This window comes from Punica granatum, chromosome 1 (assembly GCF_007655135.1).
Source record: "Punica granatum isolate Tunisia-2019 chromosome 1, ASM765513v2, whole genome shotgun sequence".
In the NCBI taxonomy this organism is placed as follows: Eukaryota; Viridiplantae; Streptophyta; class Magnoliopsida; order Myrtales; family Lythraceae; genus Punica; species Punica granatum.
The window spans coordinates 53,780,369-53,795,171 of NC_045127.1; the positions used below are offsets into that span (position 1 = coordinate 53,780,369).

At 40.4% G+C, this 14,803-nt stretch overlaps 1 protein-coding gene across 1 annotated transcript; it reads right to left on the reverse strand.

The window, feature by feature from the left end:
- Positions 1 to 12,192: 12,192 nt before the first annotated feature.
- LOC116208254 (DEAD-box ATP-dependent RNA helicase 1-like) lies at positions 12,193 to 13,556 on the reverse strand. The gene is made up of 4 exons (XM_031541602.1): positions 13,339 to 13,556; positions 13,019 to 13,223; positions 12,825 to 12,930; positions 12,193 to 12,507 (listed from the first exon to the last, which is right to left on the reverse strand). The coding sequence occupies exons 1-4, from the start codon at positions 13,536 to 13,538 to the stop codon at positions 12,401 to 12,403; spliced, it is 618 nt and encodes a 205-aa protein (XP_031397462.1). The 5' UTR covers positions 13,539 to 13,556; the 3' UTR covers positions 12,193 to 12,400.
- Between the last annotated feature and the right edge of the window lie 1,247 nt (positions 13,557 to 14,803).

The following is a 14,803-nucleotide window of genomic DNA, read 5'->3' on the forward strand; positions in this document are numbered from 1 at the left end:
TGGTTTACCGGAACTTTACGGAACTAGTGGATTGGACTGGCAGACCAAGATCAAGTCCAGTTCATTGTAAGTAGCCCTACAAAAGCAGTCCATATCCTGCATGTTTATTTTGTGGGACATCCTGGAGATCTCAGAGAACTCAAACGAAAAGAGTTCTTTGAAAGAAAGTGTTGTTCCTACAAGAGAAAGCACTTGGACTTACACTTCAAACACATGGTACGACTATTTTATGAGCTCGGAGCGGACATCTCCCTGAAACAAGTTTTCCTCTCCACTATTCCTGCATCATTGGCAGGAGCAGCGGAAAGGTTACTACAGGCTAGAGGCAAAAGAGTTATTGACTGCACTATTGGAGAAATCCAGTAGGAGATTCACGTGGCCCTTGAAGATGCCTGCATGAAGAAAGAAAGATGCTCCTTCTTGGAGTTCCTCTCAGACCAAGGCGATCAAAGAGTTTAAGGCTCAACTATAGTCCCTGCCTCCACTCTAGATTCCCTCTACGGGGAAAAGGATCCTCCAGACAGATGCAAGTAACAGATACTAGGGAGCGGTCCTACTTGAAGAACTAAATGGCAAACGCCATATCTGTGGCTATAAGAGTGAAAGATTCAAACCGTCAGAACAGCTCTATCATTCCACCTTCAAGGAGATCCTGACGGTTATGAATGGGATAAAGAAGTTCGAGTTCCACCTGGTAGGATATAACTTCCTAGTTGAGATAGATGTGTCCAGCTTCCCTAAGATGTTGCAGTTCAAGCAAAAACAACTGCCTCACCCTCAATTGCTTAGGTGGGCAGAATGGTTTTCTAAGTTTGACTTTGAAGTTAAACACATTAAGGAGAAACACAATACACTGGCGGACTTCTTGTCAAGGAAGGAACAAGTACTGACTCGGCAAACTCTACAGGTTTTGTCTGTAATCTGCATGTTTTGAAGGTTGCAGTTCACAACCCTGCGAGCCCAAAATCAAATAGCAGGTGTACATTGGAGAAGCCCTGGAAGAATAAGGGGAGACATACCCCCTGAAGTCCATGACTTAGTACGGGAAAAACGGTTTCAGACAGAGGCACGCAACCTCCTCTGGCAGTATCAATGGAGGATATTCCGATTTCATGAAGGACTCACTCTCCTACCTTTCAGGATACATCCTCATTTCCCGTACATCCATCCATTCCAATACTCCGTACTTGCTCCATATCCTGAAGACATGAAATGGTTCTACTGGTACGAATGCCACTGCTATACCATTGGCATCTAGTTCAAGCTAGCAGAAATGCTCAGGTTTTTCAGGCGCCATGCTGCAGTTCAAGACATGATCAGCTACCCTACTGAAGACAGGAATTCGGACACCCATTTTATCCAGTTCCTTGAATGGTTCAAACCACTTCAGTAATGGGAAGAGCTTTTCACCGAGGAAGCAATAAGGGTACAACCAATGCCATATGGGGAAAGACGTATCATAGTTTTGTTCCAACAGATGTGGTATGTTGGTCCCCCCAGGAGAAGAAGCACTCGAGCCCAAGCTTGAGCTCAAGGGGAGCCATCAGAGTTTCAGCGGACCTACTCTTCAGAGGTCTGGCAGACTCTACTCACAGATATCCTTGACAACGACGTTGCATACAGAGAATTCCAACAGATTATCTGTGAAAAGAATGGAGTAGTCCCACAGGTCATATGGCCACCAGCCCAAGTTCCTATGGAATGGGACTATCCGGGGGATTATCAGCGCACCTGTCCTAGTCTTGAACAGGCCTTAAAGGAGTACAATGAAGAGAATCTGGCTCCTTCTCCTGCCTCTCAAGATCAGCATTTTTCTGACTCTCAAGACCCGTACTCTCCTGATCCAGAAGCCCTCATACAATTGGAAGATCTTATGCAGTTGGATCTCAATCCTCCTACTGCAGACCAAGCCCAGCCCAACTCTACGGCCTAGCAGGCAGCCCAGGCCAATGATCAAGCAGGCCCAAGTGGAACTGCCAATTTGCATGATCTTGACAGTTGGCCTCAGCCTGTCCTATCGTCACAGTCACATGCTCGTGAATGGTGGGATGATGACTTGACCGTTGAAGATATCGATTGGGCTCTGCACAAGATAAAAGACAAGCAGAGAAAGATGGTCAACAAAAGGGTCATGGGTAGTGATTACAACAGCAGCGACGATTCCACCGAGAGCGGAGACGATCCAACTACTTCAGCCTAAGTTAATGTACTATTTTGTCGGTTGTCACTGTAGCAGTTACTGTAGCGGCATTGAATTATTGTATTTTGTTTGGTGTACCGGTGTAATTTTCGCGTCCGTGATAGCAGACCTACTCTGCATGACAGTAGAGGGTCTCCTGTTCTTTGTTTGTCTGTTTGTACCGACTCCCGCCTATAAATTGCGGGTTCGTCTTCTGTAATAACAGGATCAGATCGAGCAATAAACTACTCTTTCTGAAACACTCTCTCTATGACATTCTAACTCTCTCTCTTCCAGGCAAAAGGGTTCTTAGAGTTCGAAGTAATTCTTCAATACCAGGAGCTAACTCCGAGTATGCTCTGTGCTTGCCTTGCATGAGGATCTTGCACATCAAAAAGGATTTGAGTATGCTCTGTGCTTGCCTCTCATGATGATCCTGCACATCAGAAAGAATAATGTCGCTCAGATATTCGATCTGAGGTAATCCTAGGGAATCAGTGGTATTAACAGTATAAGTTCTGAGGATGTGTGGCGGAACGCAGGGGTTTAAGCATGTTGCCCAGGAGAGGTGTTGAAGCTCGCCAAAAGCGTATGATCACATATCCCTAAGGGCTTATGTCGTTAATCCTATTGCACTTCTCTAGCCCCACCTAGAATTATTAACAGTATAAGTTATGAGGATGTGTGGTGGAACGTAGGGGCTTGAGCATGTTGCCCAGGAGAGGCGTTGAAGCTCGCCAAAAGCGTATGGTCACATATCCCTCAGGGCTTATGTCGTTAATCCTATTGCACTTCCCTAGCTTCACCTAGAATTGGTATCAGAACCTGGTTTTGTTGATTTACTGAAGAATTCTTCCCCCCAAGCCTGGAGTTTACAAACACCACGACTTCCTCTTCTAAAACCACTCCCTCGGTTACTGATATTAGCCTTTCTGTTGAGACTCCTTTCCGAAAGTCCTTCGGAAGTAAACTGGACGCCCTCTATGAGGTATCTTACCTCAGTGAGGACGATAAGATCTCTTCTATTGATCTCCCTCTCATAAATCCTTATACCGCTTTCTCTAAACAACCCTCATTCCTATCCTTGATGATCTTCCTCTTGCATTCTCTTTCTCTCAAGCTCTCTAACTTCATCTAAGGAAACTTCTTCAGCGATATCTACTACATTGTGCTCAAAGTATGTGTAACCGGTCAACCAAACATGCATATACATACATACAACATATACACACACGTGCCTATGAAATATACATGCATATCATATACTAAAATTTTGTGGTTGCATGTGGCCTTCACTATTGTTCCTTCCAATTCCACCGCCATTGACTTCTTCCTTTCCTTTTTGTTTTGTTTCTTTTCGTTACTCTGTTTTTCTGCTGCCCTATTTTTCTGCTGGTAAGAACCGAATGAAACAGAGATGAACAGAGAGAGAGATAAGGTATATAGCTAGAGGAGAATCGAGAGAAACGGTAGAGGAAGGAGACTAAGTTGAAGTTCTTGATTTGTAAGTTGGTTTTTCATCTCCTAAACATTATTATTCACTAGGTTAGCTGTTCATTAAGCCAACTTTTGCCCCATCTTAACTCAATTTCAGTTTTGGCAGTTGGATAGATTAGGTGGATTGTTGTTGCGAATTCATAGTTTATGGTTTTAAACATGCTTAATAATAGGATTTACATGTAATTTTCGATTTAGTCTTGGCCTATCTAGACTCTCTTCACTTTGTTTTTACTGATTCATAGTTAGGTTTGCGGATTGGGTTCTTGTGATTAAGGTCTCGATCCTTGGAAGTTCGATGAGTGATGAAGAAGCTAATGTTTTTGTGATTGTTAAAACTGATGTTCAACCAAATCTTTTGTATTTTTGGTTAATTATTAACTAAGCATGGGAAGACCGATGCTCTTGATTTGTAGTGTTAATTTGTTTAATTTGGCATCTTCATTTGGGTTGGTGACCGAATGGGAGAGATACATATACATGCATATGTGTATATACATATATATATATATATTAAACCTTTCTCTTTCATTTGGGTAGGTTTCGTTGCACTTACCGTTGATGGCTCATGTGAGATATGAGTTGAAAATCTATTCAAATAATTAGTTAACAAGTCAATTTTGGGTGTTAGGATTTGAACCTTGTCGAAGCATTTGGTTTTATTAAGTTAAAATTTGAAGTTGTGAAGTAATTAAACACATCTTTTATTTGTTGCTTGAGAGTTACTAACTGAATGAATGATTGAATTGGAGAATTAGATGAGATGAATTAGTTTTAGACTTTGGGAAGGACGGCTAGTTGAGATGAAAATTGAGAATGTTGAGAACTAACTATGGCAGCTGAAGCATAATAATTGTTGTTACATTGCTCGTGTGGAGTGCTAAGTGGTGGTTGTTATTATTGGTGATTATATATTTTGGTCTCTTTGATGTTTTAAGCTTAATTTGATTGTCAGGGATTTATGGACAGATTAAGATTGAAATGTATATATACGCATATTACTGCTTGATTTCTAACCGTGTTTATTATTTATAGGGGTTGAGGAGACCGAGACTATACACTCGGAAAGCTCGGCTCATTGAGTTATCTTTTTTATGGGTCTTCGTGAGTACTTTCTTTCATAGTAAAATGATAGTAAATATTTATACATATTGCTATAGATATGGAAGTGGCTCAATAATTGTGGAATATAACTTGATATATTTGTTGAGCATGCTTGTGATTGTTGCTTGATTATAGTCATGGGACCGTTGAACCCGGCGGATTACAAGTAGAGCCTGATCGGCCGCTGGACCCGGCGAAATAAAAATAGGGGCCTGAACAGCCGCTGGACCCGGCGGAATAAAAATAGGGGCTTGATCGGCCGCTGGATCAGGCAGAATAAAAATAGGGTCGGCCGCTGTACCCGGCGGAATACAAATAGGGGCCCCATCGGCCGCTGGACCCGATAGAATATAAAAAGGGGCACGATCGGCCGCTGGACCGACGGAATAGAAATTGGGGTCAACTCTTACCGCCAGAGGTTAATAGGCGGCCTCCGCTTATGAGATATAAATATGAGGAGTTGAGGATGATATGAGCAAGATATGCGAGGTCACGGTACCATCATAACTCTGTTACAAGGAAATGTGACCCTATGGCTATATTGTTGTTACTTGAGATTGTTGTCGAATATGTTGTGTGAAAGGATTATGTTGGAATTGGATTCAATATGTGGTAGAATATATATATATATATATATATATATGTAGTAATATGATTGATTGTTTGTGAATCGTGATAGTATAGTAATTCATTTTACCTTGTAATATAGTACTCACTGAGATGCACCTCACAGCCCCTGTATATATTTTTTTCCAGATAAGTTAGGAGCTAGACTAGCTGTACGGGAGAACCTTTGGACAACGGGGATCAGCGCGAAGAATATTTTTGGCAGATAGATCTACTCCTAGTATAAGTAGTAAGTTCTTGTAGAATGTTATAGTTATGTTACGACCTGAAACTTTTGTTTAGTCGATTAGTGATATGGTTGTGAAAAAATACTATCTTGAGAGTTCTACACATATTAGAACTGTTGGATTTGATATATGCTTTTGTAAAGCCTGTTGAATTGGTTAAATGATTTTGGGAGGTGGAAAGCAGGTTATATATGAATTGTTTATGTGACAATGGATATCGAGAAAATATAGAGGAAACTCTGCTGAAATTTCGGGTCGTAACAAAGTACAAGTGAACCTCCCTATAGGGATCAATAACTTCTGCAAGTATATTAAAGAGCAATCTTGCATCATCATCACTAGCTAGGGGTTCAAGCCCAACACTCAAATCACTAAACATTGGATTTTTATGAAAGCAATAGTGGGTTTGGTTCTATATTTGTTCCCAAGCATGTCTAAAAGCCCTACAGCAGTGAACTTATCTATGTCCTCGTCCTTCTTCACTTCTACAACGTCACCTTCATATCGCAACATGGGATCCCTAAAAAACCTTCCACCATGATGTATAATCACATCCACTGTCCTAAAAGTGCTTCAATTGCCACAGACCACAGAAAATCAAAAATTAGAAAAACCATACAATGCTGGCCAGAGCAATGTTCCGACTTACAAAATTCGAATACATAGACATAGTAACCAAACTGTAATGCACATTGTTCTGATCACCAATAAAAATATCATTTTTTCGCTCAAACCAATAGCTAGCAAGAGTTAGCCAGAGACATACCTTGGCTCGCGGACAAATCTAAAGTCTCCATCTAGGATCAAGATAGACGGTGCTCTATCACAAAATTGATCTTCTTCTCCAAGATGAAACTCGCGTCACGTTGCTCACGCTTGGAGGGAGTTTTGAGAGAGAGAGAGAGAGGCGAGAGACGAGAGGGACTGATTAAAGAGGGACAAAAAGGATTAAATTAAAGCAATTTTAAATTTAAGCGAAAAGTGAACAGTGACACACAAGGACGAAATTGATGTAAATATTATTTTCCAATACTAATGATAGATTTGACGGAGGGATGAATTTGATATGATTAAAGATGAAATTGATGTGACAATGTATCAAATTGATGTAAGGGACCTAATTAATGTTACTTGCATAAGTCATTGATGAAAATCGTTTACTCTGCGTGTGTATATCAATATAGTATTTATATTATATATGTATATGTATACGAAGGCGTGATTACTTTCCAATACAGTCCACAGCCACCGAACCGCCCCGACCCAACATCCACTTCTGTGGCGAGGCTCATTTATGTTAGCTCAGCTGGATCCAATCCAAAACCATGTCCAATATGGATGGAGGAGGTCCATTATTTAATTAACTTAATGCTTTCTTTGCTATTTTTTATACTTGTAAATCATCATCATCATCATCATCTTTGCAGCTTATCGTGGTTGATTCGGAGAAGTTTATGTCGGTACTCCCTCGAAACCACTTGTTAAAGGTATTTGTTGTTGGTATATGTCTAATGGTATATATCTATCGTGAAGGAACTTGACATTGCTTTTAGTAGTATTGTACATGTACGGTGAGTTTCTTCTTCTTCTTCTTCTTCTTCTTCTTCTTCTTCGGAGAAGTTTTGCAGCTTATCGTGGTTGATTCGAAGAAGTTTGATATTGCACAAGAAGATTATGTCGGTACTCTCTCGAAACCTCTTGTTAAAGGTATTTGTTGTCGGTATATGTCTAATGGTATATACCTATCGTGAAGGAACTTGACATTGCTTTTAGTAGTATTGTACATGCACGGTGAGTTTCTCTTTTATATATTTCTTACTTAATATTAAAAGAAAAAAATCGTCACTTTTTTCGATGGATAAAAAAAAATCGTCACTTAAATAAGGTCACATTTAAAAATCATTTTCAGAAAAAGTGTCGAGAGCGCGTTATTCCATCTTCCCTTCGAGCGAGGGCACTGAAGGAAGATAAAATTCAACTCTCTGGACACAAGGAGACAAACAACCAAGGAAAAAAAAAGCCAAAAAAATTAAAAACAAAAAAATGCAGAATGAAAAAAAAATTGATAGGACATCAACGTGGATTAATTCAAATGATTTAATGTTTATTTCGCTTAAGCAATGTTTCGAATTTAAGTTTTGTAAATGAAAAAAAAATATATACCGAAAAAACTGTCAACGACTCTAATTGAATTAAAGGGTCCTTCTGTAATATTCGGGTGAAAAAAAAAAAACATGTGAGTTGGCGCACTGCACAAAAAGCTCATATTTTGTCGCAATGTCACGCAGGCAGCACTGAATTTTTCCGCAAGAAATTTCATGGAAGGAAGGAAGCTCCACTTTCTGCAATCAAATCTGTCATTTGCTGCAATCAAATTGCCCTTTCCTCCGGGTAACAAAAGACGATTTTGCTAGTCTAACTCTAAACTTTTCAAAAATTATAGAATGATTCCAATTCTAGTTAATACTCTTTAAAAAACTCTTTGACCGAAGATATGAGTAGGTTTGAGAGAAAGAGTTTGAACTTTGAAGGGCTGGACCACGTAGGTGTCATACTGGCTCGATTGCAGCTGCCTTTGCCTAGTCTTGGATAGGGTCGCACTGGCTGGTCGAGAGCCGCCTCGGTTCTCTTTACAATTGAAATAGAGAAGATGATATAGTATAGTCTAGGTGGCAGTAAGCTGGCGATCACATTCTAGAACAGGTTGTCAGCGCGGTCTGCTATCGGTCCTAGATTGCAACGGTTGCCTCAAACCAGCACTTGGTGGGGGAAAAAAAAGGGTGCATCCAAGGTTTTCAGAATCGCGATTCTATCTAGAATCGGTCGAGGGTCGTAGAATCGTGAATCGTAAGATTCTGCCTATAATTAAAAAAATAGCATATATAGCATACTTTCCATATATATATGTAGCATACAAGTTTCACTACTATAACATAACAAAATAAAGTTCAGAATTAATATGAAACACGTTTTACTGGGAAATCTACCACCATAACGCAAGCTTCGTGTACTTCTGTCATCCCCCGCCTTAAGACAAACCAACTGAAGTGGAGCTTTAGTGGTGCCTTTGAGGTATGAGGTTAAATTATATACCGTGGCTCATTACGAGATGAATTGGTTATGTACTTCTCAGCCTATGACTAGATGGCAATATCAGTTTGCAAAACCACAGGTAAAGGAATTGGTCATCATTACATTGCTGCCAATACCATCCTTTTCAAACCACTCTTTATTTTAAGGATTGTTACTGATTAGTGGACATAACAGCATACATGATGCATTTTCCACCAATTTTTTTATAGAACACATCCACCGATTTGTTTAAGAATACATGCACACCTTTGCCTTCAAATTTGCAAACAAATTTTCCACAGGTCTGTATCCTTCACTGTTTCATCATTGGGATATCAGAACTGCAAAGAGATCTGGAGAAATTATATGATATCCCCTCTTCTATAGATTCCACTGAAACCTGGACTACATATATTTACCAAAAATATAGAGCTTATATTTATTCAACCCTGCTCGCAGGTCCAGTGAGAAGTTAGTTGAGGTCAGAACCGCTTATAAATAACAATTCTTGATAATGTGCATATATTGGTCAATATATCGACCTCTCTTAGGCAACTGCCTTTAAAAATTCTTGATCCTGATATCTGTAGCAGCTATCTAGCACTGATGGACCTTTGATCGCTCCATTGAGCCAAAAAGAAGATGAAAACGAAAATGGCACTAATAACCAAACTGCCAAGAATAGCCTGAGCAAACACCTCTTTTCTTGCTGAAAAACAACTCGTGTTTATCATATACTGGACTTGATTTACTCTGGACTATGGAGTCTGGACGCTGGGTGGTCGAAGCTTGGGTAGTGGGCAGAGGCAGAGTCTGGACTAAGCAACCGAGAGATCAGAGTTTCAGAGGTGTTCTGGTCTGCGGTCGAGGCAACTTTAGGGCAGAGATTCAGAGGTGTTCTGGTCGAAACTTGGGTGGTTGAAGCTCGAGAAGATCAACTCTACTTCGGTCAAACCTCGGAGTCGGACGGCTGAAGCTCGGAATAGCTTGGGTGGAAGTTGGAATCGGGAGTCGGAACTACGGACTCACGGAGCTTCAAGCTCTTCGGAGACTCGGAACAACCGAACAAGAAGAAATGGGTGAAACTTCACCTCGTACCGTCGGAGACTTGGACGAATCGAAGACTGGGTTAGGTTAGGGCACAGAGTTTTCGGGGAGAAAGGGGAGTGCCGGAGAAGAAAGGGAAAAGGGAGGGGGGAAGAAGAAGTTGTCGGGCTCAGGGCCAATGGGCTGGGCTTCGGCTCGACTCTGGCCTGGCCTTCTTCCGAGGGCCCGAATCAGGCCTGGGCTTCGCCCGAGTCTGGGCTGAATCCGGAATAACAGAATCGCCTCGATTCCGCGATTCACAGCCCGATTCACTTCCGATTCTACCTTCTTTATTTATAAGAGTCGAATTCAAGAATTTACTTAAAAAGAATACCACCTGAATTAACTCAAGTTTGTGGCTTCTAATCTATATGTATATAATAAATTAGAGTACTCTCGCAAAATTTTCCTGTTCATATGACGAAGAGTTTCCATTTAAGCGTATTAGACAAACACTCAGCTCGTGATTGGACATCCCTTCATGTTTCCCCAATAATATATAAAAAAGTTTTACCCTTTTTTCCAAGAAAATAAGTTACCAAACTTATATACCACACCCCAGACATCATACATATATACGTATATATATGCATATATAAGCTTTGAAAGAATATATGCAAGTGTTATTGAAATAGTTTCTAAGCTCGAGTATTCCCAAACTCCTTATTGATTGTTCTTTGGCTCTCTCATCTTGAAATGTCCTTGTCACATGAAATTTCATTACTTATATATGTTCTTCGACTCATGCCCTCTCTTTAATTCAAGGGAGGATTCCTACACAAATTAATTTAATCTAATTAAAAAGGCATATTCATTATGTACCAAATATATATATATATATATATATATATATAGATGAAGGTAGTTTACTAATGTAATCTTTAATTCTCCATTAAAAAAATACAAAAATTGATATTCTCCCATTATAAGCATATATTCACATGTCATTATACTGAACTCGCATTTTTGTATAACGCATTTGCTATATTAAATTTCAATATAACTCCACTGTGTTTATTTTTAATAATTTAGTTTTTACAAGTTCAAAGATTACCCGTATTTTGCATAACAAGTTATATTTCAAGACAGTTCGATTCTATTTTCTTTTAGACTTAATAAATTACTTTTTTCAAATTCAATTTTACAAAATATTACTTAAGAATAAATAGCCAAATGCATGCATATGCCGGGATACGTGAATGATTTTTATTAATCAAAATCTACATAGCTACGATATACATCAATGCCTTCTCATTTACAGCCATACTCATAAACTAGAACATTAAGGGCCATTCTAGCTTTAAATTTATGAACTTATGCCTATGAAGGCTGAGATGAATCTCAACCGCCAATGAAGATTACTTTCACAAGTATTTGACGATCGAGATTGATACAACTTGGATATGATCGAATTCGGGTTCAAATCACCAGAGCGGTCATTAATCTGATCAGCCGCCGACCGAATTGACCGTCTCACATGTGTCCCATCCAGAGCTATTTCCAGTACAAATGGGAAAAGTGGAAATTTGGAAGCTTGCAAAGGCAACAAAAACCATATCTTTGGCGACTTATCCATAATCAGTGCATGAAAATGACACATTTCAGACACAATAGAACCCACAAGAACATGGAAGGCTGCCTTCCTCTGTCTTTCCAATTCCTTGCAATTAATACCAAAAGCAAGGGGTCGGCACGAAGGTCCAAATAATGGAGTTAAAGCCCACTATTGACAATCAATTATGGCTGCTGACTCAGTACGCGCCGTAATCAAGAAAAGGGTATATAAACCTCATACCCGTCTCAGTACTTCATAACCAAACTCCCCATTTCCTTCATTACAGCTTCTCCTCCTGTCCCCAGGATAATCAAGAAAACAAATAAAACGAATGACGAATGCAAGGCTTGCAAGGTTCGTGACGGAGGTCGCACCTCCGCAGTTTGTTAGCATCATGCGGCACAGAACGCCGAAGATGCTGGACACAATCAGTGAAGAAGAGAGAGACGATATCGTCACTGCAGGTGAATCTCATTCTCCATCTCCGAGGATCAGTTCCTTATCCCCCAGGAGTATTACTTCCGCTTCAAGTTCTGCTTCGTTCTCGGCGAATTCGAAGCACTTCCTCCATGAAGTCCGCCGATCTCTGTCCTTCTTCAAAAACTGAAAGCTCCTGACTACGGGATGCAATCACTCATGATTGATAGTCCAATGGGTTTTCACCCTGACGATAGGCAAAAGATAAGGGGGTCAGTTCGGTGAACCAGAAGAGCTGAGACCTTAGAGGGAGCAGTTTTTTGAGGAGCCTCTGAATGGACAATAAATGGTTTTTAACTTTTGTCATCTCAGATACAAGCATTGTGTAGTTTATTGAAATGATCGAAGTGCTACTAGTTTCCTATGAAAGTTTCTGTTCTTCCTCATGTTTTACACCTCAAGAACTCAAAAAATACCCCAACTACCTTACAGAAGTACTGGTGTTTACTAAAACAGAAAAAGAAATTGAATGAGCAAGACTCCATAATTCTGCACAAAGAAAATAAACTTCGCATTATGCACAAAACAATCGCAATACCTCATCAAGACGTCTTCGTATCCGATAACCATAGAAATCTACTTTTCGCGTTGTTTCTTCTGATCCCTCGCTTGTAGAGGCTTCATTCCAATCTTGCGCTTCTTTGATGCCTCAGATTCAACTACTTCTTTCAATTTCTCCAGCACTTTCCCAGACAACAAATAATACATAAGTTAACAAGATATTCACACATCAACACCACTTAATTGAAAAAAGAAAAACCTAAGGCTGTGTTAGGAATGAAAGAAAGCAACCGTTGCTGATAAAATCACCTCTATACCAATATACGGGGCGATTAAATTCCATTCGAGGTACCCTTCCGTTATACAAGCAAGTTATTGAAGTTTTATGATTATTAGATTTATTTGTTGCTCTTTCTATCAGATTTGAGTTCCAGCAGATAAGATAATTGGCCAACATAGCTTTATACAGAACATACAAAAAATAGTCTCAATGAATTACCAGATGTGTAAGTAGTGTGCAGGGACTCGATAGAACTTGAAGGAACAGAATAAACAGGGCATGAATTGTTGTCAGCTTTCTGCAACAGCTTCTTGAAACGCTTGACCTAGCAAGAAAAACAAGAGATGATATAGATTATGATTGGAGCAAGCCCTACCAAGACATTAGCTTAGTCAACATTTACAAGACCTAACCTCTTCTTTACGCAACAAATTGAAGCACCGGCCACTTTGCCCAGCTCGTGCCGTACGACCAGCTGGATGGATATAAGTCTTGATGTATGGGGACATATCGTAATTTACAACATTCTTCACCCCTTCCACGTCCATTCCACGAGTCATTGCATCCGACGAAACGAGAACTTGTACGTCACCTTCTCTGAATGCTTTCAATGTCTTACTGCATATTCAAGTAGAGCAAATGGTTCATGCCATTATGATCTGATATGTAATGAGCCAATCTAGCCTTAAGACAAAGGAAACATTAAAAATGAAAAGTATGCAATAAAGGTTACCTCCTTACTGATTGGCGTTGAAGGCCTGAATACTCTTTGATCTTCAGTTGCAAATCGGAAAAGAAATTTAGTAGGTTGCATAGACGGTGTGTAGGCTCCACAGATGATGTGAAGACAATGCACCTCTCCCATCCGAGACTTTGCAGAAGCGAGACCAAGTAGATGGGTTTCAGCTTTGATTCGCATATCTGTGAAGACATATAGGTGGTGGAAGTGAGGGCAAGTAAGCATCAGTTAAAACATAACCCTTAAATCTCAAAAAACAAGAGCAGTAGCTTCTGATTTAGTCCTTTAGTAAAGTTTGATGGTTCATATTTAACCTTTAAAACAAGGAAGAGGAGACTATACTAATCTACCATGGGTCCACCAAGATAGCAATGGGGCTCATGGTTTTCAGAATCATTATTCGAATCGTAGGGGAGTCATGCGATTCCGATTCGGATGGGTGAGTCGGAAAATACAGAATCGGAACTGAATCGGGCTTTGAATCGGGCTTTGAATCGCGGAATCGGGCCGATTCTGCGATTCCGGATCCAGCCAGACTGGGGCAAAGCCCAGGCCTGATTCGGGCCGTCGGTCGGAGTCGGGCCGAAGCCCAGCCCATTTCCCCTGAGCCCGGCAGTTTCGTCCCCCCCCTTCCTTCCTTTCCCCTTTCGTCTGGCTCCCCTTTCTCCCCGAGTCTCGAAATTGCGTGCCCTAACCCTAACACATCTCCGGTTCGTCCGACTCTCCGGCGGTCCTCTGTGAAGATTCAGCCCAAGCTCCGACGACCTTCAAGCTGTTCCGACTTTCGCTTCCGAAGTTCCGACTTCCGAGTTTCAGTCCGAGACTCCGAGCTTCACTCAGTCCGCTTTTCATCTGAGGTTCCAAGTTTCAGTCCGAGCTTCAGTCCGAGGTTCCGAGTTTCTGTCCTTAATTCCGACTTCCTATGTTCCTTCAAGCTGTTCCGAGTTTCAGTCCGACTTTCAAGCTCTGTCATTAGTGCATCTCAAGCTCTGGCTTTCAAGCTCTCCCAGTAATTTGGTCCAGACCGCAGACCAGAAGGACATTTCTGCTTCTGTCTTAATTTCAATTGTCTTAGGTCTTCAGACAGTTTGCTGGTGGTATATATCCAGAAAATGTTGCATCTGATGAGACAGATATTCAGAATCATAGTAAATAAGCCTCAGAAACAGTGCTATATATATGTTGTCTGATGAGTAATATTCATGTTTGGGATTGGGATTGGGATTACTCAATGCTGCATAAAGATTTAATTGATTTAATCTGCTATGCATTCTCTTTCTGCTCTGAATTTTCATCTTTTGGAAGGGATCTCATTTTTGATTGATCATTTCGCTGGATGAGTTTGAACTTACATGACAAGTTTGATTCATACGCATTCATTTTTAGACATTTACGTTAAGACGGGTATGGACATTCAAATACGAAATATAATACTGTGCTTATTTAGATTGTTAAACCA